The sequence below is a fragment of the Archocentrus centrarchus genome, unplaced genomic scaffold (assembly GCF_007364275.1).
Source record: "Archocentrus centrarchus isolate MPI-CPG fArcCen1 unplaced genomic scaffold, fArcCen1 scaffold_24_ctg1, whole genome shotgun sequence".
Classification (NCBI taxonomy): Eukaryota; Metazoa; Chordata; class Actinopteri; order Cichliformes; family Cichlidae; genus Archocentrus; species Archocentrus centrarchus.
The window spans coordinates 1,232,199-1,253,562 of NW_022060254.1; the positions used below are offsets into that span (position 1 = coordinate 1,232,199).

Consider the following 21,364-nt stretch of genomic DNA (forward strand, 5'->3'; position numbering starts at 1 on the left):
GCGGAGGTCCCGTGGTAGACCCAGGACACGCTGGGGAGATTATATCTCTCAGCTGGCCTGGGAAAGCCTTGGGGTCCCTCCGGATGAGCTGGAGGAGGTGGCTGGGGAGAGGGAAGCCTGGGCTTCTCTGCTTAGGCTCCTGCCCCCGTGACCTGGCCCAGGATAAGCGGAAGAGAATGGATGGATGGATGGATGGATGTTTCTTTCTGTAGCCATCCCTATCATGGCATATATCACAGATTTAATAGTAAAACTGCGCCAATCTCATGTCTAATACACAAAGTGATAGACACAAACATTAGTACCCTGACAAACCCTGTTTCTATTTAATAATTCATTCGAGAATACTTCAAAAAGTGCATTTTGGGTAAAACTTTAAGGGTGATATCACCAGGTGGGATAGGTGGCTGATCAAAACAAGTTACAACATATGAAAAGTCTCCTTTTTACCTACATTTTGATCTTCTAAAAATTTTGAACTTTTGTGTCAAAACTATTTCCTAATAAGGTGGGTTTTTTTAACACTAGCAAATATTAAGTTGAGTTTCTATTTAAGGTATTAAAACCATGATAATGCTAAGTGACCGGTACATATTGTATAACATGTAAAAAGTTGTGTTTGTAAGTTTAACTTTGACCTTTTGCTGTTGTCTTGAGCAACATGATCAGCAGATCATAGTACTAAAAATCCTAAAAAGTCCTAATCATAAAAATCATTTAAAAAAAAGGAGTTTTCCCAACTGGTCATCACGACCACCTGAAGCTGAGATGATCTCTTAACTGACAAATCCTTAGTGTTACTATATGAGCCCCTTACGCTTTTATTGGTTACAAAATGCAACTGTTTAGCTTTTCTATTCAGGTGTATACACTTCCACTATCATAACACTAACTTGGTGTTAGTGGAGTCTGTGTGGCAACCGTCTTCCACTCTCCCTTCTCACCTCTACATCTCGGCTTCGTGCCACCTCTGTGAAATTCTCCTGCTGTTCCAGCGTTTTATCAATCTTGTCATCGGTCATGCAGAAGCAGCGCAAGCGTGCCTCAATGGGGTCATGGGTCTTGGCAAAGATTACAAACTTGGCCATATAAGGGACACAAATGATTTCGCGGTACACCTGAGTGGAGAAGTTGACAGATTCCTGGACTTGCCGACAGTCTATGAGCCAGAACCTTGAAATCAGAAGGGTAATAGGAAGAAGGTGATATGTTTGCTACATCTCAGTCACTTTAAATTACCACCTGCTATTTGCTTCAGCTAATTCTTTTACCTGGCAGATACATTGGTGGTAAAGGAGACGCAGTCATTGATAAAGGTTAACGGAGTAGTTCCTGTTATATCCTCCCACTGGGCTGGCGTTGTTCCACCTGCATGTGGACACAAATACACGGTTGAAATATTTGAATGCAGAGACGTGTACACTGTTAATCCATTAAGATTTATGTGTGTGTTCTCTGACCAGTGATACTACAAAGCAGTCGTAATGTGGGCGTATCCCCTCCAAAACCGTTGAGGACAGGGTCAGAGCTGCTCTTGGGGACAGGGATGGTCATGGTGATGGGTTTATGAAATTTTCTCCTGCGTGGCTCCAGGGTGACGATGGGGCTGAAGGTGGCCTTATTCCCCAGGATCTTCCTTACTACATCGACACCTACTGGCTGGGCCTGCAATAATAGACTGAGTGTAAGAGAGCCTTACTTTTTATGACCAGTCTGAGCATCTGAGAGAAAAGCTTGGCAATGAGATAACCTGTCTGAAGATTTGTCACTGTACACAGTAGATAGATTTGCGTTAAAGTAGCTGCTGAATGCTGTGAGGTTGGTGAACCCACTGCATGCTTGTGGACAAGTGATTTTGTGTATTTGCCAAAATTATTGGCTGTATTTAAACTGTTGTAAATGACTTTTTGACCTATAATCTGTGAAATATATGTTAAATACATCTCTCATGAATGATATCAAGTCATTTTGAGTGAGAAACAACATTCCTGTCACAAGGTAGAATCTGTAATTGCTTTTTCGCAAAGTGATTTTTATATATTCTTCATTTATCACGGTAAAAACTGTCACTGACATTGGCAGCATAAACTGCAGCAAATATAACATTACAGTTCTATAAAGATACTTTAAGTATCCAAAAAGGACTAGGTTGGTTATAATGGAGCTGCAATAACACAACATCATGAAGATAATTTTTTTTTTCATTTTCCATGTAAGGCCTTTATAAATCCTGTTGACTACAGTCTATTTACCAATATAACCAAAGACATTACGCATCAACACACAGAAACATCAGAAATCCCTTTTTGGCACAACACCGGTTAACTGTAGCCAACTGCACAGAAGCGGTTACCGAAGTCCTGGAAATCCTCAACAACTCAGCTCAGTATCACTGTCATCGGACAGAAGTGAGCATCACTGACTCGTTGACTTTTGTCGGACTCCTTTCATAAAGTTTTGCAGCCTCCTTCAGAGTAAACAGTTGTGGATGCTCCACACCTGACACTATGAGGTAAACAGTGATCTGACAGCCTGCACATTATGCTATCCAGAGTGTTTGAGAGGACTCTGGGGAACAAAGATAAAATATTGCAAAATGTTCCCCACTCCCATGCCTAGATGACACAGGCCTCTGACGGGCCACAAAGATCCAGAACAAGCCCACCCACCCAGGACGCTCTATTGACCAGCCTCCCCTCTGGCAGGCTCAGAGTCATGCGAGCCCACACCCACAGATCAAAACACAGCTTTTTCCCTTTGGCTGTGAAGAGACGGCTGCAGGAAACATGACATTTCCCTCCCTTTCTCCCACTACTATTACCTTCCAGTCCAACAATATGGATTACTGAAATAACTGTAATAATGACACCTCTCTGACAGGTAAAACACCTTTTTTTAAGTGTGCATGGTTTAAAACCAAAGCTTTGAATCTTATGTATAACCTCATTATACTTTGTTGACATATACTACTAAATACAACAAAAATAGAGAATGCATATATAAAAGGATAACCCCAGATGCTATTAATGCTCCTGTCAGTCTACCTGCAGTCCAACCCTGATCCTCTTGGTGAGGGCCCCCTCAGGAAAAACTGCCTGAACTTGTGGTACAACAGTGCTGCTTAGGATGCCTCCTTCAGGGCCAATCAGATTACTGTCTTGCTTGATGCGTGACACCACTGCAAAGTACTGTGGGAAATCTCTGGTGATTATACGGCAAATGCGTTTCCTCTCCAGCTCTTCAGGAGTTTCCAGTTCTGGAGAAGTTGGGACAGAAAGGGACACTGTCAAGGCCGTTACTGCAGGAGACCATAGTGCGGCCCACTGGTATGCTGTCAGAGACTGACCCTCGTCCATGCCATTGAGTATCTGGTTGAGTTCCTCTTGAGTGTGTTCACAGTGATGCTCCTTCCAGCTCTCTCCCGTCTCACTCCTCAGGATCACCAGCTCACGCTCCTTCCCTCGGAGGGCAGCAAAGTGAGGGATCTCCACAATCACAGGACTGGAGGAACAGAAGGCAGGTAGTGTGAGTCACTGAGTACACGATATCATGGAAGATAACAGATAGGAGTGTGTGTACCTGTGCAAATAATATGTGTGCACTTGGTAAGGTTTAACTTGGTCTCATTTATTTAAAATATCACTCTAACACTTACCTGATGTGCATCATCACAAACTAACTACAACATATATTTACAACAAGCGTGCTGCAGGAACAATCCAACATGGGACAAACACAGAAATAAAAGAACTGCTGATATGTTGGTATGATATTTAAATGGTTATTTGGCCTGATAACGTATATCATGATAATGTTTCCTTTCTTTTTTAATTATTTTGTATATTTTATTCCCAAAACTCCAGTTTCAAATCTGTTGTTTACCCTGACAGGAGGCCGGAGAACCTGAGATATTTAGAATGTACAGTGTGACGGTGTCATACTACCGAACATTCAATGCATCCAAGCTTTGCAATTTTTATAAATTCAAAATAAGAACCAAAAATAGAAAAACTAGAGCCGACCACTGAAGCACACCGCGGGGTCAGATTTCTCCTGGGTCCCTGCTACTCACAGGCCACACAACCAGTTAAATTTCACACATAAGTGAAAGAAAAAAAAACTCTTCCTCTAGTCATGAAACTGAAGAATGAAAAGAAAGAAAAGGGAAAAGGCGAAGCCGTAAGAAAAGAAGTGGCAAGTAGTGCCTAGAGGGTCATCAGTACTAAATGAAATGGGGTATGCAGCATCAGCACAAGCAATAACAACACAATGATGTACGGGGTAAAAAAAAAGAAGAAAAAAAAGATTGGGACTGGCATCCATGGATCGTTTCATATGCAAAACCAATAGATTGTTTTCCACCCTACCCAAGGAATTTTGTTCCCGGTGGGCCAAGCTGGAGGATTCTGCTAACCAAACTTTCTCCCTCATTTAGAGGTGGAGGGGCACTGGGGAGGTGGAGTTTACTGTGTGATTGATCGAGCATCCGTATGCAGCAGTGAGGAAGAAAGAGCACACACAAAGTGTTGGTTGGGTTGAGAGTTTGACAGCCTGTGTAATTTCTTTTTTAGCTGCACAGCTAGGAAGTATAATAGAGTGGCAGATAAATAATCATATGAATAAACACATAAAAACATACATTTTACCCACGGATTGTGAGAAGCTGAACATTTTTCCTAAACTCATTTTTAAAGTCATTCTTTTCACCATAAAGCAGGCTGAAGGTTGCAACCCTTCATGACACCTTTTCTGATAACTGGTTACTTCATGACACCGTTTTCTATCACACAGTCCGTCAGTCGAAACAAGGACTGGACATAAAATCATCTGAAAGAATAATTCATTATAAGAGAATAATTTCAAAAAATAAAACAAGATTTGTTCTATTAGACTTTACTTTGTATATGCCAGCTGTATTTATTTAAATTATTATTTGTACAGTTTAATTGAATGTATTTCATTATTTTCAAACTCTTTTGATCCCTACATAGATTCATTTTTGTTAAAATTATCTGGGAATTGTTGTATTTCAAGAGCATTATACATGTTATTACTTCTGTGGTAAACAATAACAAAGCTGATCATTACCATAATTAGACAGATGGCGTGTTATGGCAGTGTTTCACTGCAGAGTTATATAAACATTTCATATGCCAGCAAAAAGAAAACATTATAATTTTTAGAAAACGTTTGTGATGTCAGTAGTTCATCGAGATTGTGTAACTGTGATCATCTCCAACATTACCAGTAGATGGCAGAGTTTGGGGCCACATATCAAACCAATCATGGTGCAATATAGTGCAGCTGGAGTTAATAAGAGAAGCTATTTCATTAAGGGTTAAGGTGAAAGAAGGGGGAAGGTGAGAAAGAGTTAGACTGCAGCTGTTATGAAAGAAAACAGGCCATGCTGGCAGCTCCCTGGCACTGGGGAAAAGCAAGAGCAGAAACAGTTTTAGTAAGGCAGAGGGAAATTAATCTGAAAGAAAAAGGGCAGCACCTTATAAGCTTTGGATTCATTAAGGATACAAATCAATAACAGGGTAGACACAGATGAAGTGGTACCTTGTTTCCCTCCCTATTCCAAGAGCCATTTTAATCATCTCTCTCAGTTAATCCTGAACACCTTTAGACTCTTACTTTGCAAAAACAAGGTGCACAAAGCTCCACCACTCTCTGGGTGACAGTGGTGCATTTTGTGTTCTTTTCCCTCTAAACGTTCTTTAAGAAGTTTTTAGTGCAGTAAAATCTGATAAGGGCAGACAGATGTTTACTTTGAGTACACAAACATGTAGGAGTAGGTGATGTAATGTGATCTTTAGAATCCCCCGTAATGAAAAACTGCAGGTACAGATACTTAAAAACCATCAGCTATCACTCCAATAACATCTCTGTACATTTATTTTTATTAACCCCTGCACATCCAGCAGCTTCTACAGCATTCATTCCATCATTCTTCCTGTAGTCTTACCCAAGGAACTGAGCTCCAGAAGGTCCCACCTCTATGAGCCTGCTGGCCAGGCCCTCCCCCTCAACCATCGGAGGCATGGTGGCCAGACGGTGCCTCTTCACCAGTCGGCACGTCACTCTTGTCGGGGCACTGCACTTCCTTGGCGGGATGATGATGCGGAGGCCGTTGTGCCGACAACCACGCATGGCTCCACCCCTGGCATCCACCATGAAGCTGACCAGGAAACTGAGATGGAAAAGGAGATATAAGCACAAATTAGATACACACGTGTATTACTGAACCCATTAAGTGATGAGAAAGTAGACACCAAAGCTAACTGATAAACTATTGACTTAAATATGAACACTTACTAAGATACTTGTGTCAAAAAGGAAATGAGAAAACTGAACTGACAGTTTGTGAGTTTAACTGAAGGGTGAACACATTTATACAAAAGGACCAAAGTTGTCTTTGACCGTTTGGCCTTCAACAGCAAACAGCAGATACTGTAAGCAAAGGTTGTTTCAGGGCTTTCAAATTATGCCGGCGGCAGGCGCATTTTCCACCTACTCCACCACTCTGCGCCGTCTACCTTTTAATTTTCCTAAAAAAAAAATTTTTGTGCCACCCGCCATCTCCATTTCCAGCGCCATGTGCAATATTTACATTCTTTCAATGTGAGCCATTAGATTGGTTCACGACTGCCATGTGACTATTCATATCGTCTGCTGCTGTCATGGCTTCGGTCTCGGTCATAAGGTACCTGCTACTTTGGCATGCCCCCCTGCTACTCCAAAACAATTTGAAAGCCCTGCTTGTTTGGTTAACTACTTTCAAATTCAAGAATGTGCCATTGAAAAAAGAGCTGAAGAAGCCAGAGTAGAATATATGACAGTGAATCTATTTATTCTAAACTGTGCGCCAAATAACAGAAAAATGGCAAATGCTAGCATTTTATTCACAACAGTGTAAGTATTACAGTATGTACAGAACTGGGAACCAATGCATTTCCTTCTTTATGAATGATACTGCTTAATTTTTAAAAGGACATGTTGCACTATAAGGCAAAGTTTTTATTTTTTAAACAACTATAAATGTAAAGGTGAACAATTAATGTACAAAGACCACATATCATTGATTAATCGGCTCTATGATTATAGCTATGTAGGCATGTTCAGCATGATTCTGGTGTCTGTTTTCTCAACACTGAATGGACAAGAGTGCCTCTGCACTGAGGTTTTGACCTTTCACTTCACTCTCCATGCAAAGTGACAAATATGCATATGGATCATATCTGAGTGGGGTAAGAGACTGACTGGGATGAGATGACTATTTGACACCACGGGCAGGTATAAAGTTCTTGCCTCAGCTTCAGTTAAACAAACAACAAGATTTCTTTAAAAAAAAAAACATGGCAGACATGAAAACAAGTTGTTAAATAAATGTTAGAAGACACGATCAGAGTAAACCGTCCACATCGTCCACACTGCACAATATAGTACAATAATACTTCTATTTTAATTCTGCCCATATGCCAAAGGATTCCTTAAAAGCATCATGGTATGTTAGTGGAAATGCTCAATTCACAAGACACTGAATGAAGTCAACAAACACGTCCTCAACCTTCACCGCCTTGTTTTGCCAGGATATGTAATTTAAACGTGGTTTTCCTTCATTTGCAGCATCACATGACCTCTCCACAAGGAGATGTCAACTTTGATAACTTCTGAGGTGTAATATTTGGATGTTCAGATGTTAAAATGAAGAATACAGAAAAACAGAGACGCTGTCTGTCGAGGACGGTGTAACACATACACCTCTCCGTCAGGAGAGCACACAGAGTGGAGAAGGAGAGTGATGGCGATGAAGAGAAGAATGATTTAACCAAGGTGCAGACGGTCACCTGCTGTGGTCTCCATGATCGTGGCACGGAGAGGAATGGCTAAAAACAACAACCCCATCAGACAGAGAGGAATCAAAAGTCGAGCAGAAACAATTCAGAGAAGGAGAAAAGCAGAGCGGGAAATCCGAGCACGCGTGAGACAATCAGAGGAAGACAAAAAGAAGTCTGTACACTGCTCTCAGCAAGATATTTGGCCACAGCTACAAAAACACTGCAGATAAATTGTGTTTACATTGCACCAAAAAAGTCATTTACTTGAAGTGTAAACATGAAGGCTTGAACTTTTTGACTAAACTTGATTTTGTCAAATGTTTACAAATTTTAGTCCACATGTTCAGCTTTTGAAGAGCAACGCTTTGATTTGATTGGTCTGTCTGATGACACCAGAGTGACTGTACTTACCCAGAATGGACCGGGCTGGAGGACAAAGCCACGTTGTCCAGGTTCTCTGTGCCCCAGCTCAGCCGGTATGAATCTCTCTCACTCTCTCTGGCAAGTGATGAAATCTGGAATAAAACAAAAACAAATTACAAAATTACCAGGTTAGACAAACAAAAATCAATCTGAACTAAACTATCACTTGTAATTCCTAAAATATCTCACTTAAATTAACATCACCCCAAATCACTGTTTTAAAAACACAGCTTGTGATCACTGTGATGATGCAACGTACCTGGTGACTGGTGAGCATCTCCTCCATCATGCCCTCATGTTTAGAGTAGTAGCTGTGGTGAGTGGGTGTGAAGGACCTGTCTGAACTGAAGCACAGAGGACAAAAATATAAGCTAACCAGTGAGGCAGATGCTATTAACACAGCAGGGTAGGAAACGCCTGAGGCTGGCTTTAATAATTATCTTTAAAATACTCTTTCTGTTCCACAAGGAGGGATCAATGTCCAGCAACTGATCTGATAACGAGGTGATTAATTTCCTAAGTAGATGGTCATAATTTGAATGAATGACTTTCTAGCAGACTCCTCCCACACATTATGCTTATGGCTGATATTGTTTTTAAATGGTAAAACTGCTACATTTACCTGAAGTGTTGGCTTAACATGAACACTATTACAGCAACACTGTAGAAGGCTAACAGTGTCGCACACAGGCAGTAATCAAAGTATTTGATCTGTGTGGTTTATTACTAATCTTGAGGGCAATAAAATATAACATAGGCTAAGAGTCAAGCTAGTACTAATATTAGCCATGTTTATATTTAAACAAAACAGAAAGTCTGTATGCTAACACGCTAACAGTGACAATGCCAACAAACAGATTTGATTCCTAATTTCCCAGAGTTCCAGCCTTCCCAGATTTATGTGGTCTTCACAGAAATAAGACTCTGGCTCCCATATTCACCAGTTATATTTATGTATGCGCTCTCCCAGCTTTGCACAGCACATAACAGGATTGTGAAGCGGACATTTCCTAGCTCTATATTTGTTTTAAATGACCTGGGTTAGAATTAGCATTGAGCCAATACGAGGATGAATGTGCATTAGCAGATTTACCAAACAGGGACATCTGGGACCTTCAGAAACTAGGTTCCCTGAACATGTGACCCTGGGAACTGTGGACCATGGAAAATTAGGCATATAAATTGGAGATGTAACTAAATGCCTAAAATCAGCAGGAATGTGGCTGCTGATTTGAGGTATCTGGTTGAAAACTATTCATCCTAAGTTCTACAAAAAATTAATATTGACCTGCTAATAATGGATCATTATAACCGGACATGAAGGTAACATGAATTCTCTAAATTTTGTGACAATTTCTCAAAAATGTCTTGTAATAGATTTCACATTATTAGTGGACTAAATAAGTAAACAAATAAGGAATAAATAAGTAAATATTTAAATCAGAGTTTAAATATGTACTGTCTATATTTAAGTAGATATCTAAACTCTGTTTAAATAGATGGGGTCTAAAGTAAATATTAATACTTTATAGCCCAGTCAATGTTAATCAGTGGTCAATATTGGACACTGTTACACTGGTTATTCAGCAGTGCTGAAGATTTAAAAGCCCAGATATGTGGCCAAACTCAGCACATACCTTTGCATTCGACTATGCAGATATGAAAAGGGAGACCAACCATGAAGTATGGAGAGGAGACGTTGCAAAATACACAGACACAAAACACACACACATATACAGGGAGTTAGTTGTTTGTGTTGTTCAGATGTGGCATAAGTGCATACCCTGAGTGAAACAAACCAAATATGAGTAATTTGATAGGGAAATTGCAGGAAGGGAAACACATGAGCAAATCACTAAGTTACATCTAGTTTTATAACAGAGAAAAGACTGTGTTATTAAAAGCAGCTCCACGAGCTCCACCTTGTAAAAGTATAGACAGAGCATATGGAACACTTGTTTGTTTCATGGAGCAGAAGAGAATTTGTTTGTGCACGGAGCAGATGGTTATAATCATCCACTTTGTTTTCACCCAGAAATAAGTTTCACAGTGAGTGTTAAGTTTGCCAGGGTCAGACTGTTCTGTTAAGCATATGGCAGCGTGTGATACACCTGTCGGTGCGTCCTCCCTCCAGGCTGAAGCGGAGGTAGTTCATTCCATCCAGGTACTGTCCCGGCAGGGAGTCATCTCCCAGCTCCCTGAGGTCTTCGGCCCTCAGATACTCCCCTCCATCGCCCGTCATTGTGTCATCACCTTGGGGAAGCAGCGAAAAGACTGAAGGTGAAATTATCGATGACAAAACCTGCAACTGTAGTCCCTAACTGGACTTCCAGGCTGCTCTGGAATTCTAGAGAAATTCACTGTTGCTCCAAGAGGGTTCCCAAATTGCTATAACCTATACTTGGTGGCAGGCTGGGGTAAAGGTAAATAAAACGAGTCACACTGCTTTCCTCTGAGTCTGAACATTGTTGGGAGTATGTAAGTAAACAAGTCAACAAATTTGTTGTTTTGGTTATGACACTTAATGTGAAATGTTACATATCATATCCTAAAGTACTTTAAAAACAGTGAGACATATGAACATCTGGCTGGTAAGCTATAATATAATGATAAATAATATGGCTGAATGCTCATGAATGATGAACACTAATAGAAATCTGTATTGTCCCACATGTCAACGATTCACTTTCAGTCTCATCGTTTTTGTAGACCTTTAAGTAAATAAGTATACTTACCATTTAGCTTCTCACTACTGAGATAATGCTACAGGATTACTATATTCTACTGTATTCTCATGCTTTGATTATGACTTGTGCAAAGCAACTGTAAGGCTTGTGTTATATAACACTACTGTACAGCAGGGTTCAGCATCACTGCTGGCTGCAGGACACCTGGGCCAAATTTTTAGGATGGCTGTATTTAGGGGGTTAGTGGAGCTTATGAAGCACACCTCAACTCTTTGACTTCCTTGTGTTAATGTAAGTATTTCAACAGACATACACATGTTAAATGGACAGGTAATTACGTAGCACTATTTAACTCTTACTGAGCTAACAAAGTGCTTTTTTTTTAACAGTAAAGAATATTTCACCCATTTGCACACACATTCATTTAGCATATTTTATGCCTTTTAATGCTTCTTAGCTACCAGAGACACGCAAATGCTGATCAATGCATCGGGAGCAATTTATTTCCGGGAATCAAATCAAATCACTGTTCTTCTGATTAGTAAATAGCTGCAGTTGCCCCAGTGTTAATATCAGATTTAACATGCATGGGAATGAATAGTTTTTACTTCATACAGTTTATCTTCTACTTCTCAAAATGTAACTTAAATATGTTCTGCAAAATACTGGAGGGATTAGCCTTTGTTTCCAATTTCATGGTCCTGAGAAAGATGCAGTCTTTTATACCAAAGAAACTGTTTAGAATTAGTCTGGTGTGCAAAGTTTAAGTTGGTGCATAAACATATATGGATAAATCTTTTTTCAAATATATGCAAGCTACTGAATAACATTAATATACTGACATTGACCCAGGCATGGCAGAAAGCATTATACTAGGCCCGCAGAATAAGTGAAAAACATACTGCTGTCAGACAAAGATGCTCTGGTGCAAACTGTATAGTGGCTACCTAGAGAAGAGTGCAGGAAAATAAACATCATTCAGTGAGTTTTGTTGTTTTAAACCCACTAAAGATTCCAAAGTCAGATACATAATACAGTAAATACACATACAGCATCTCTGGCTGTTACATCAAATAACTCTTGTAATGCTGTTGACAGTATGCACTTGATGCAGCTGACAATGCTGAGTGTGAGCTGAGGTGGTGATTTAGTAGCATTCCAGGGAGTCTGTATTTCCTCAAGTGTTCTTATGGGGTTAGGAATAAGCTCTGAAGTCAGAGCACTCTGGGTAAAGTCTTTCAGAGTTTCGCTCTGTTACTCTCCTTCAGAGCACAGCCAAGTGTAGTAAAGACTGTACTAAAAGTAAAGTCTTAGCACAATGGTTAAATCTTTAAATGTTATTGGATTTATTTACATTTATAGAAGTCAAAATATTGATTCCACTCTCATTTGTACAATACATATGTAGCTGAAGCTGAACGGAAACTGGCCTAGCGGGAGTCATTCCTATGTTCCTCATGTTTACAAGCTGAACATAATATATATATATATATATATATATATATATATATATATATATATATAAAGTTTCCTAATTTTATATACTGAATGCGGCTCCTATATTTCCAAGTTCTTATGTTACCCGGCTCTGATTATGTTAATATAACATGGGCTATTCTGAGAACTCCACAGTAGCGTGGCCATAGCATCAAGCCAGTTAAACTCCTGGGATATTCATCTGTTCAGTTAAGTAGCAGAGGGGACTGTTAATCAGTTTCAGCTGCTTTGCTGTTAATGAAATTAACACCAGGTCGAGGCCACTGACACTTTTTTCCCTCCTCGTCGTTTCTGACTGTTTTTTTTACTAGTTTTGCATTTGGCGAGGGTCAGTGTCACTGCTGGTAGCATGAGGTGATACCTGGACCCAACAGGGGTTGCACAGGTAGTCCAACTCCTCCAGGATGGCACATCAGTATCCACCATTGTCAGAAGGTTTGCTGCTCCCAGCACAGTCTGAAGAGCATGGAGTTACTCTAGGAAAGCTGAAAAGGGCCATAGAAGGTCCTTAACCCATCAGCAGGCCCGTTGTGCAAGGAGGAACAGGATGAGCACTGCCAGAGTTCTACAAAATGTTCCTTTTATTTATTTATTTTAGATTTGTGTATTATATTATAATTGGCCTGTACTCCCATGATTGTAGTCATGAAATACCCAAAGCTTGTAGCTTAATGGTAGTGTTAGGGCTGAACTAGGAAACAGATGACCGTGGGAACAGCTAAGCTTAGCATAAAGGCTCAGAGCTTTAGCATGATTTCTCTGTGTAAATCCCCTTCTTTCTGAAACAAAGACATATACAGATAATATACAATATATTTAATTAGATTTACAGTTGACTCATCACTCAATCAACTGTTGTTGATGGTTTCCACTTGAACTGAGGAAGTGAGCAAGGTGAATTTGCACAAACCTTTCCTATACACTGGCAAATTATGTACATCAGTGCTCATGTTATTCTCTCAGTAAAACATAAAACACTTCATCTGCATCCTGGCAAAACATACCATCGAGAAGTTAGTTCTGTAACATCAAACCAAATGGCTGTAGCTACAGGCTCATTCACCATGCGTAACACACTACCTCCACTTCTGCTAAAATCAGTACAGCAAACCTACACACACACACACACACACCACCATGCTAACTACCTTCCTCATCCATGGGGTCATCTGACAAAACATCATCATCAATGATTTTCCATGCTGTAGGTAAACAGCACAGTCACAGGTTGCTTCTTAAAATCTTTACGTCATAAAGACAAAGGTTAAAAGTAAAACTGGTACGACAATCATTGGAAGGCACAAAGTGAGATTAGCTTTCATTTGTAGTACAGTTTGTGTGCTTCTGATGAAAACACAGGATCAGCGGTCACTCTTCTTTTTGCTGTAGTCTGGTCTCAATAGAAAAATTATCTGTCGCTTTAACTGATTATTGTAACTGTTGTACTATGTTGACGATCTAGATGCAAGTAGTGGGTAGTGCGTATACGCTCCAACAAAGAAGCTAAAGTGGGCTGAACAACTCAATAACAATAAAGGATCTGCTGTGAGACAAACAGCTGATGTAGTTATTTCAACTTATCCTTATTATAAATGAACACATGGCTGGAGTACTACAGAGACGGCTCTTTTGATTTATGGTGCAGAGTGTATGTGACATGACTCACCCTCTTCATCTGACACATCCAGTACTTCAGTCATAGTCTCTGGCACATTCAGCTTGTGTTTCTCCGTCACCGTCTGGCAGATCAGAACACACAGACCCCTTTAAAGATACTGCAGTTTGCACAATACGGCTTGTTCATCAGGTAATCCGAGATAATGAGGTTTAATACAGAGCAGTTAGCTTTTACTGAAACAGTTTTACAGATGTCTTTTTCCATAGCCTCACCGAACTCCTCCCACACCCGAGTTTTTGCTTTGGCCACTACCCGAGCTGCATTCCGCTTGGCCTGTCGATACCTGTCAGCTGCCTCCGGAGTCCCACAGGCTAACCAAGCCCGATAGGACTCTTTCTTCAGCTTGATGGCTCCCTTCACCTCCGGTGACCACCATCTGGTTCGGGGGTTACCACCACGACAGGCACCAACCACCTTGCAGCCACAGCTCTGAGCAGCAGCCTCAACAATGGAGGTGCGGAACATGGTCCATTCGGACTCAATGTCCTCAGCCTCCCTCGGAATGCTGTCGAAGTTCTGCCGGAGGTGGGAGTTGAAGATCTCCCGGACTGGGGCTTCTGCCAGGCGTTCCCCGCGCACCCTCACAATACGTTTAGGTGTGCCAGGTCTGTCCAGCATCTTCCCCCGCCACCTGATCCAACTCACCACCAGGTGGTGATCAGTTGACAGCTCAGCTCCTCTCTTCACCCGAGTGTCCAGAACATACGGCCGCAGATCTGATGATACGATTACAAAATCGATCATCGACCTGCGACCTAGGGTGTCCTGGTGCCATGTGCACTTATGGACATCCTTGTGTTCGAACACGGTGTTTGTTATGGACAAACTGTGGTTTGCACAGAAGTCCAATAACAAAACACCATTCGGGTTCAGATCGGGCAGGCCGTTCCTCCCAATCACGCCCCTCCAGGTCTCACTGTCATTGCCCACGTGAGCGTTGAAGTCTCCCAGCAAGACAACCAGTCTACATGTGCTTTGTGGACTTGGAGAAGGCATTCGCCCGTGTTCCTCGGGGTGTTCTTTGGGAGGTTCTGCGGGAGTATGGGGTGTCTGGCCCATTGTTGCGGGCCATTCAGTCCTTGTACAACCACAGTGAGAGCTTGGTCCGTATAGCCGGTAATAAGTCGGATTTGTTTCCTGTGGGTGTTGGACTCCGTCAGGGCTGCCCTTTGTCACCGATTCTGTTCATAATTTTTATGGACAGAATTTCTAGGCGTAGCCAGGTGGCGGAAGGCTTCTTCCTTGGTGGCCTCAGAGTCTCATCTCTGCTTTTTGCAGATGATGCGGTTCTGTTGGCTTCATCAGGGGGGGGCCTCCAGCTCGCAGTGGAACGGTTCGCAGCCGAGTGTGAAGCGGCTGGCATGAGAATCAGCACCTCTAAGTCTGAGGCCATGGTCCTCAGCCGGAAAAGGGTGGAGTGCCATCTCCGGCTCAGGAACGAGTTCTTGCCTCAAGTGGAGGAGTTTAAGTATCTCGGGGTCTTGTTCACGTGTGATGGGCGAAGGGACCGGGAGATCGACAGGCGGATTGGGGCTGCTTCTGCAGTGATGCGGACGCTGCACCGGTCCGTCGTGGTGAAGAGGGAGCTTAGCGTAAAAGCGAAGCTCTCGATTTACCGGTCGATCTACGTTCCTACCCTCACCTATGGTCACGAGCTTTGGGTAGTGACCGAAAGAATAAGATCGCGAATACAAGCGGCAGAAATGAGTTTCCTTCGAAGGGTGGCTGGCCTCTCCCTTAGAGATAAGGTAAGGAGTGCGGCCATCCGGGAGGGGCTCAGAGTAGAGCCGCTGCTCCTCCACATCGAAAGGAGCCAGTTGAGGTGGCTCGGGCATCTGATTAGGATGCCTCCTGGCCGCCTCCTGGGTGAGGTGTTCCGGGCATGTCCCACCGGGAAGAGGCCCCGTGGTAGACCCAGGACACGCTGGAGAGATTATGTATCTCGGCTGGCCTGGGAACGCCTTGGGGTCCCTCCGGATGAGCTGGAGGAGGTGGCTGGGGAGAGGGAAGCTTGGGCTTCTCTGCTTAGGCTTCTGCCCCCGCGACCCGGCCCCGGATAAGCGGAAGAAAATGGATGGATGGATGGAGTTTTACAGATGTGTTAATTCAACAGTAAGATCACTAACAGCTACTAACTTTGAGAAAATACAGATTTGTACTGACATGTTGGCATGTATAATTTTGTGTTCTTAACTGGCATCAATTACTTCTATTAAAGTTATATGAATTTCTAAACTTAGGGAGGTTGTGTAGCGGTTAGCACTGCAGCCTGATAGAAGAAGGTTCCTGGTTCGACCCTCCTGGTCGGTGGAGTTTCCAGGTTTTCTGCATGAATTTTCCTCTGGCTGTTCCATTTCCCTCCCACAGTCCAGAGTCATAGCCGTTAGCTTAACTGATGATTCTAAATCCGTCATACATGTAGATGTGAGAGTGCATGGCCATTTATCTCTCTGTACCCCGCCTCTTGCCCTATCACAGCTGCGATAGGCTCTACACATAAGAATTCTGTGGGTGTGTGCGACGTACCGTTGTGGTGGTGATGATCTCCTCAGTGACGACCCTCAGCGTGTCCACTACAGAAATATAGCCCAGCCTCCGAGCAATTCCCAAAGCTGTGTTGCCATTCTGCACAGGAAAACAAATAATTATAAGCGTGTAGCTGTGTGTGTGTGTGTGTGTGTGTGTGTGTGTGTGTGTGTGTGTGTGTGTGTGTGTGTGTGTGTGTGTGTGTGTGTGTGCTTGGATTTGCATGGAGTGTGTTTCACGCACCACAGTGATAGCATTGGGTTTGGCACCGTATTGCAACAGTACATTAATAATGTGTGTGTTTCCTTGCTGGGCCGCCTGATGAAGGGGAGTGTATCCATTCTGGAAAAATGCAGAAGAGAATAAAAAAATAATGTTTGTTCAGTAATTTGACTTAAAGGGTCAGCTCATCAAAAATATACAAATACCGTATATGTAATATGTTTTAGTAAAAAGTATTCTCTATAATCCTCAGTACCTTAGTCTTGGCATTGACACTTGCACCATTCTGGAGGAGGAAGTTGACCATCTTGGCATTTCCATAGTGACATGCTACAATTAGCGGTGTGTAGCCCAACTGTGAAACAGCAAATCAGTTCTAGTTCTTCAAATCACAAATGATGCAAAACACCACGTGTGCATGCATGGAGAAACTATTACTATTATTGAAGGAAATAAGAAATGTTCCTTTTGCTCATACCTTGGTCTGCTGGTCGAGGTTGGCACCGTTTTTGGCCAGGATCTCAGCAACGCCCACTTTGTCCTCCTGGGCTGCCAAATGAAGGGCAGTCAGGCCACTCTGCAGGAGCAACACACACACAGAGGAATTAAGGCTAGTGTGACGGGCTAAGCCAGTGACTCAGCTTTAAGTTATCTCCCGATGGCATCGGGCTGACTGACACACTTGTTAACTGCATATTAGATATAAATGCCTGAATTTAACAGCTCACCCATGATAAAAACAGAATAACTGGTTCAAAAGCTCAGACAGAGAAACCAGGAAAAATGATTCAGAGCACTCAATCCAAGATGAGTAAAAATAAACTCAGGAGGGATTTTTTTTTTACTAGTTTTAATTTCCAAACATCTTCAAATTGGCCACCAATAAATTTTTGCATTTCTAAAAATGTATTAGCTTATAATGCTTTACACTGCCTTTGGTTTATGAACCCAGAGGCCCCTTAGATCCTCCAGCTCCCCTCTTTAAGCATCAACAAAGCAAAAGAGAAACAGTGACTCTGCTTTAGCCACTACGCTCCCACATGCTGGAACAGTTTTCCAGAGGAAGTGAGAGGAGAGCTGTTTCATTAACAATCAAATCAATTTTATTGGAATCAAACTTTACTCATTATCATTACTGATATATTTATTTAATTCGACAAATTCCTCCAGAGTTTCTGCAGCACCTTGGTGGGAACGTTGATTTGAGCTCCTTTGGTTATTAGCAGGGCAGCCATGTCCGCATGACCCTCCTGGGAGGCCAGATGGAGCGGAGTGACACCCTGCTTGGTCAGGATGTTAGTCTCTGCTCCGTAGCGCAGCAGCACTGTGGCGATTTCCATCTGGTTCTTTTTAGCCGCAATGTGCAGAGGAGTGTAGCCATTCTGATTCACGTGGGACAAAACAGAATAAGATATAGTTACAGATATAGTCAGGAAGCCTTGAATATATATATTTTTAACCAGTGTCAAACTCCGCTGACTATTTTTTGAATGTATCCAGGGAATGTATCCAAATTATGACATCACTGTCACACGCTCCTCGCAGAGCTCGAGAACTAGTCTACTGTGGTTCAGTAACACATACACTCTCCCGCTGCCTCAAAGACAAAACCCAACGTGGATTCACCTGCAGCTGAAACACTTCCTCCTCCTGAGGCAGTTTCAAAAGGTACCGAGCCTTCAGACACACAGAAAGTCTGCCTATTACAAAAAAGGAAAAGGTGGATCCTTCAGGCTCTCTCCGGCTCTAGCCTGTAACTATCCAGTTACTAACAACAGTTTAAGTCCACTCCTGCTTTGTGTGTGATTTCTGTGCAGATTTCTTGTTATTCCATCTCTGTATCATCTCTTCAACTATGACTGAGTGCGAGGTCAACTGTGGAGTCACAATGAAAACCTGAATTTCTGAACACACAGTGCACAACCCACAGGGGAAAACCCGACATTGTATTTTAAAGCAGCTTAAACATCAACGATAACCTTCCTGCTCCAGGCTCGTCTCCAGCTGTGTACTGCGGACTCACCTTTGCCATTGTGTGTGGCGAAGCTCCTTTGTCCAAAAGCAGGAGCGCCACATTCTGGTTATCATAATGTGCTGCAACATGGAGCGGGGTGAGGCCATTCTGTAAGGTATGCCAGGGAAGAGCGCAGGGATTAATCTGAAGCTTTGAAAGGGGGTTTAATGCAGGCTGAGATGAATTAGAGTCATATTAAAAAACATAAGCTGGAAGCATCAACAGGTGGGCTCTTATTATAAAGCAAAGAAAAACATATTTAAGTGGCAAAAATAAGATTCTTGTTATAAAACATCTGTTAATGTTTTTTGTGCTCAGAAAGAAGTTAATTGAAATGAAGGGACAGCTGATTTTATTCAAACTAGGCTTACCAGTGCTCCTGCAGTCAACTTAAAATACAGCCACACAATAAATAAAATCAATTCAATTCAATTAAAAGAAGAAATAAAAAAAGAGTGACAATTCCCTTTTAATCACATCTCAGTATGTCACCATGAACTTTAAAGATGGTGCGTTCCTTCTTTGGATGCATACCTTCCCAGCAGAATCAGGAGGAGCGCGACGCTGCAGGAGGAGTTTGGCTACATCTAGGCTTCCATACTTGGCGGCCACATGCAGGGGCGTAAAACCTTTCTGCTTAGAGAAAGAAGCAAAAAATAAAAGGTGCCACTAAGAAATGTGCACTAAGTGCAGGACATCAATACACATAAATCAAAATAGATAATTATTTTATGAGTCCTGGCAGTTATTTATAGTAGGGGTTTCCTCTAAACTCTCCATTTATTAATATATTTACATTTTTAATGCTGTGGGAAACAAACAAATAATGGTCTGTGTTATCTATTACACCATCTTCAGTTATATTGAATTCCATTTTATTTGTTTTGTGCCAAATCACAACAACAGTTGACAGTACTGCTCATCTGTGCTTTTGCACAACAGCAACTCTTGCTCTACTCCCATCAATTACATAAACTTAATATATTAATTAAAAACACTGAACATCTGGTTTTAGCACATAAAATCTTTTACACAGCGACAGCTCTGCTAAGCCATGCTAGTTAGCATTCAGATATGAATATTTATTCTGTCATGGTATGATTTAAACCTTTATTTTAAGCGTGATATCTGCAAATCAAAACTGATTTTTGAGTTCTGTGAAAAACAGAAAAAAACAAAAGTGGATAAATTGGATCTACACCAGTTACTGCCATGAAGTAAAATATCTAAAAATCTGATTCTGCTCTGTGTGGAATGACACGGATGATGTGCTTCATACTCGTTTAAGCCCCAGGCTGCCACGGCTAAGATCAGCCAAAGTCTGTGTAATGTTATAAACAGTTCAGCACACACATTCTGACATGCTGATCCCACTGTGGGTAACCTTAAACCCTAATCTTATATTCACACAAAGACCAGCAGAGGGGGCACTTTCACTGTTTGAAAATGCTGAACCAGCCTATGGCCAACAGAAATCACATGATCACCTTGTTTATAATCCAGCCCAGCCCATGGAGAGAGAGCAGTCTTTTGTTTGTTAAACCAGAAATTATATTTGATGTAATAGGCACACACACCCACACATACACCCACACGGCACTGTGGAAGATACTGGTATTGTGATAAAATAAAGACTATTATACACAGTTTGATGGATGGATGGTGTTACATTGTGTTACAGTGTAACAGCTTTCCTTGGTTTGGTCTCTTTAGCGACAGCCACACCCCTTGGTCCCCAGAGAGAGGTGTAGGAGAGAGAGCAAAAGCACTGAGTCCTGACAAATACAGCATCACGAAATGCTTTGTCTTGCCCCTCTTATTATCTGAACAGGCTAAGACGCCAGCCTCTCTTTGGATCGGGTTCAAAGTGAAGATCCTGACAGGACAGCCTAAACAGTCGTGCTGATAAATCTCTCAACTGTGTTGAGACTTCATGAACAATTCAGAGGGAGGCAGCAGCTTTACTGCCTCATCAATCATTCATCAGAACTGGGTCACACAGACAGGCCAGGAGATACAGTATTATAGTAACTTCTTTATCACAGACTGCAGCAGAGGATTACATAAGGTCACGACATAAGTCACTACCTTCAGATGTATAGGTAGCTCACACTGACAGATTACATACTGATACTGAATATGTGAAAATGTTTATGTACTTGCTGATTTTTAAAGGGCAACTACACTGCTTTAAGCATTAATAGTGATGAGGAGGTCCACACAGCATGTGGTGTGGAGACTGAAACTACTAACTACTGTTAGTAGTTGCATTAAAGGAAATACACGTCACTAACTGGAAATACTGGTATTAAAAATTAAGCTTGAATACTTAGAATACAATGTTGTATTTATGCTTGGTATATGTGAATTGTACGCTGTCACCAGAGGCGACTACAAAACAAGATTAATTGGCTAGTGAGCTACGCTCTCTGTTTTACCTGGTAAATCACCAAGCTGAACACGGCCTGCTCAGGAG

General features: G+C 41.8%; 1 protein-coding gene across 1 annotated transcript in view; it reads right to left on the bottom strand.

Annotated features, from left to right (window-relative positions):
• The window catches only part of LOC115775710 (ankyrin-2-like), a 152,277-nt gene that overhangs the window by 44,579 nt on the left and 86,334 nt on the right, over positions 1 to 21,364 (bottom strand). The window contains exons 17-37 of the mRNA XM_030723183.1: positions 19,423 to 19,524; positions 18,898 to 18,996; positions 18,059 to 18,256; positions 17,353 to 17,451; positions 17,131 to 17,229; positions 16,896 to 16,994; positions 16,653 to 16,751; positions 14,115 to 14,187; positions 11,854 to 11,898; positions 10,376 to 10,517; positions 9,902 to 9,913; positions 8,524 to 8,608; positions 8,253 to 8,356; positions 7,851 to 7,889; positions 5,969 to 6,193; positions 4,368 to 4,466; positions 3,347 to 3,501; positions 3,045 to 3,256; positions 1,461 to 1,665; positions 1,272 to 1,368; positions 945 to 1,173 (exon numbers count right to left, since the gene is read on the bottom strand). Coding sequence (XP_030579043.1) covers positions 945 to 1,173; positions 1,272 to 1,368; positions 1,461 to 1,665; positions 3,045 to 3,256; positions 3,347 to 3,501; positions 4,368 to 4,466; positions 5,969 to 6,193; positions 7,851 to 7,889; positions 8,253 to 8,356; positions 8,524 to 8,608; positions 9,902 to 9,913; positions 10,376 to 10,517; positions 11,854 to 11,898; positions 14,115 to 14,187; positions 16,653 to 16,751; positions 16,896 to 16,994; positions 17,131 to 17,229; positions 17,353 to 17,451; positions 18,059 to 18,256; positions 18,898 to 18,996; positions 19,423 to 19,524 — 2,517 coding nt within the window. The remainder of the gene's footprint in view (positions 1 to 944; positions 1,174 to 1,271; positions 1,369 to 1,460; positions 1,666 to 3,044; positions 3,257 to 3,346; positions 3,502 to 4,367; positions 4,467 to 5,968; positions 6,194 to 7,850; positions 7,890 to 8,252; positions 8,357 to 8,523; positions 8,609 to 9,901; positions 9,914 to 10,375; positions 10,518 to 11,853; positions 11,899 to 14,114; positions 14,188 to 16,652; positions 16,752 to 16,895; positions 16,995 to 17,130; positions 17,230 to 17,352; positions 17,452 to 18,058; positions 18,257 to 18,897; positions 18,997 to 19,422; positions 19,525 to 21,364) is intronic.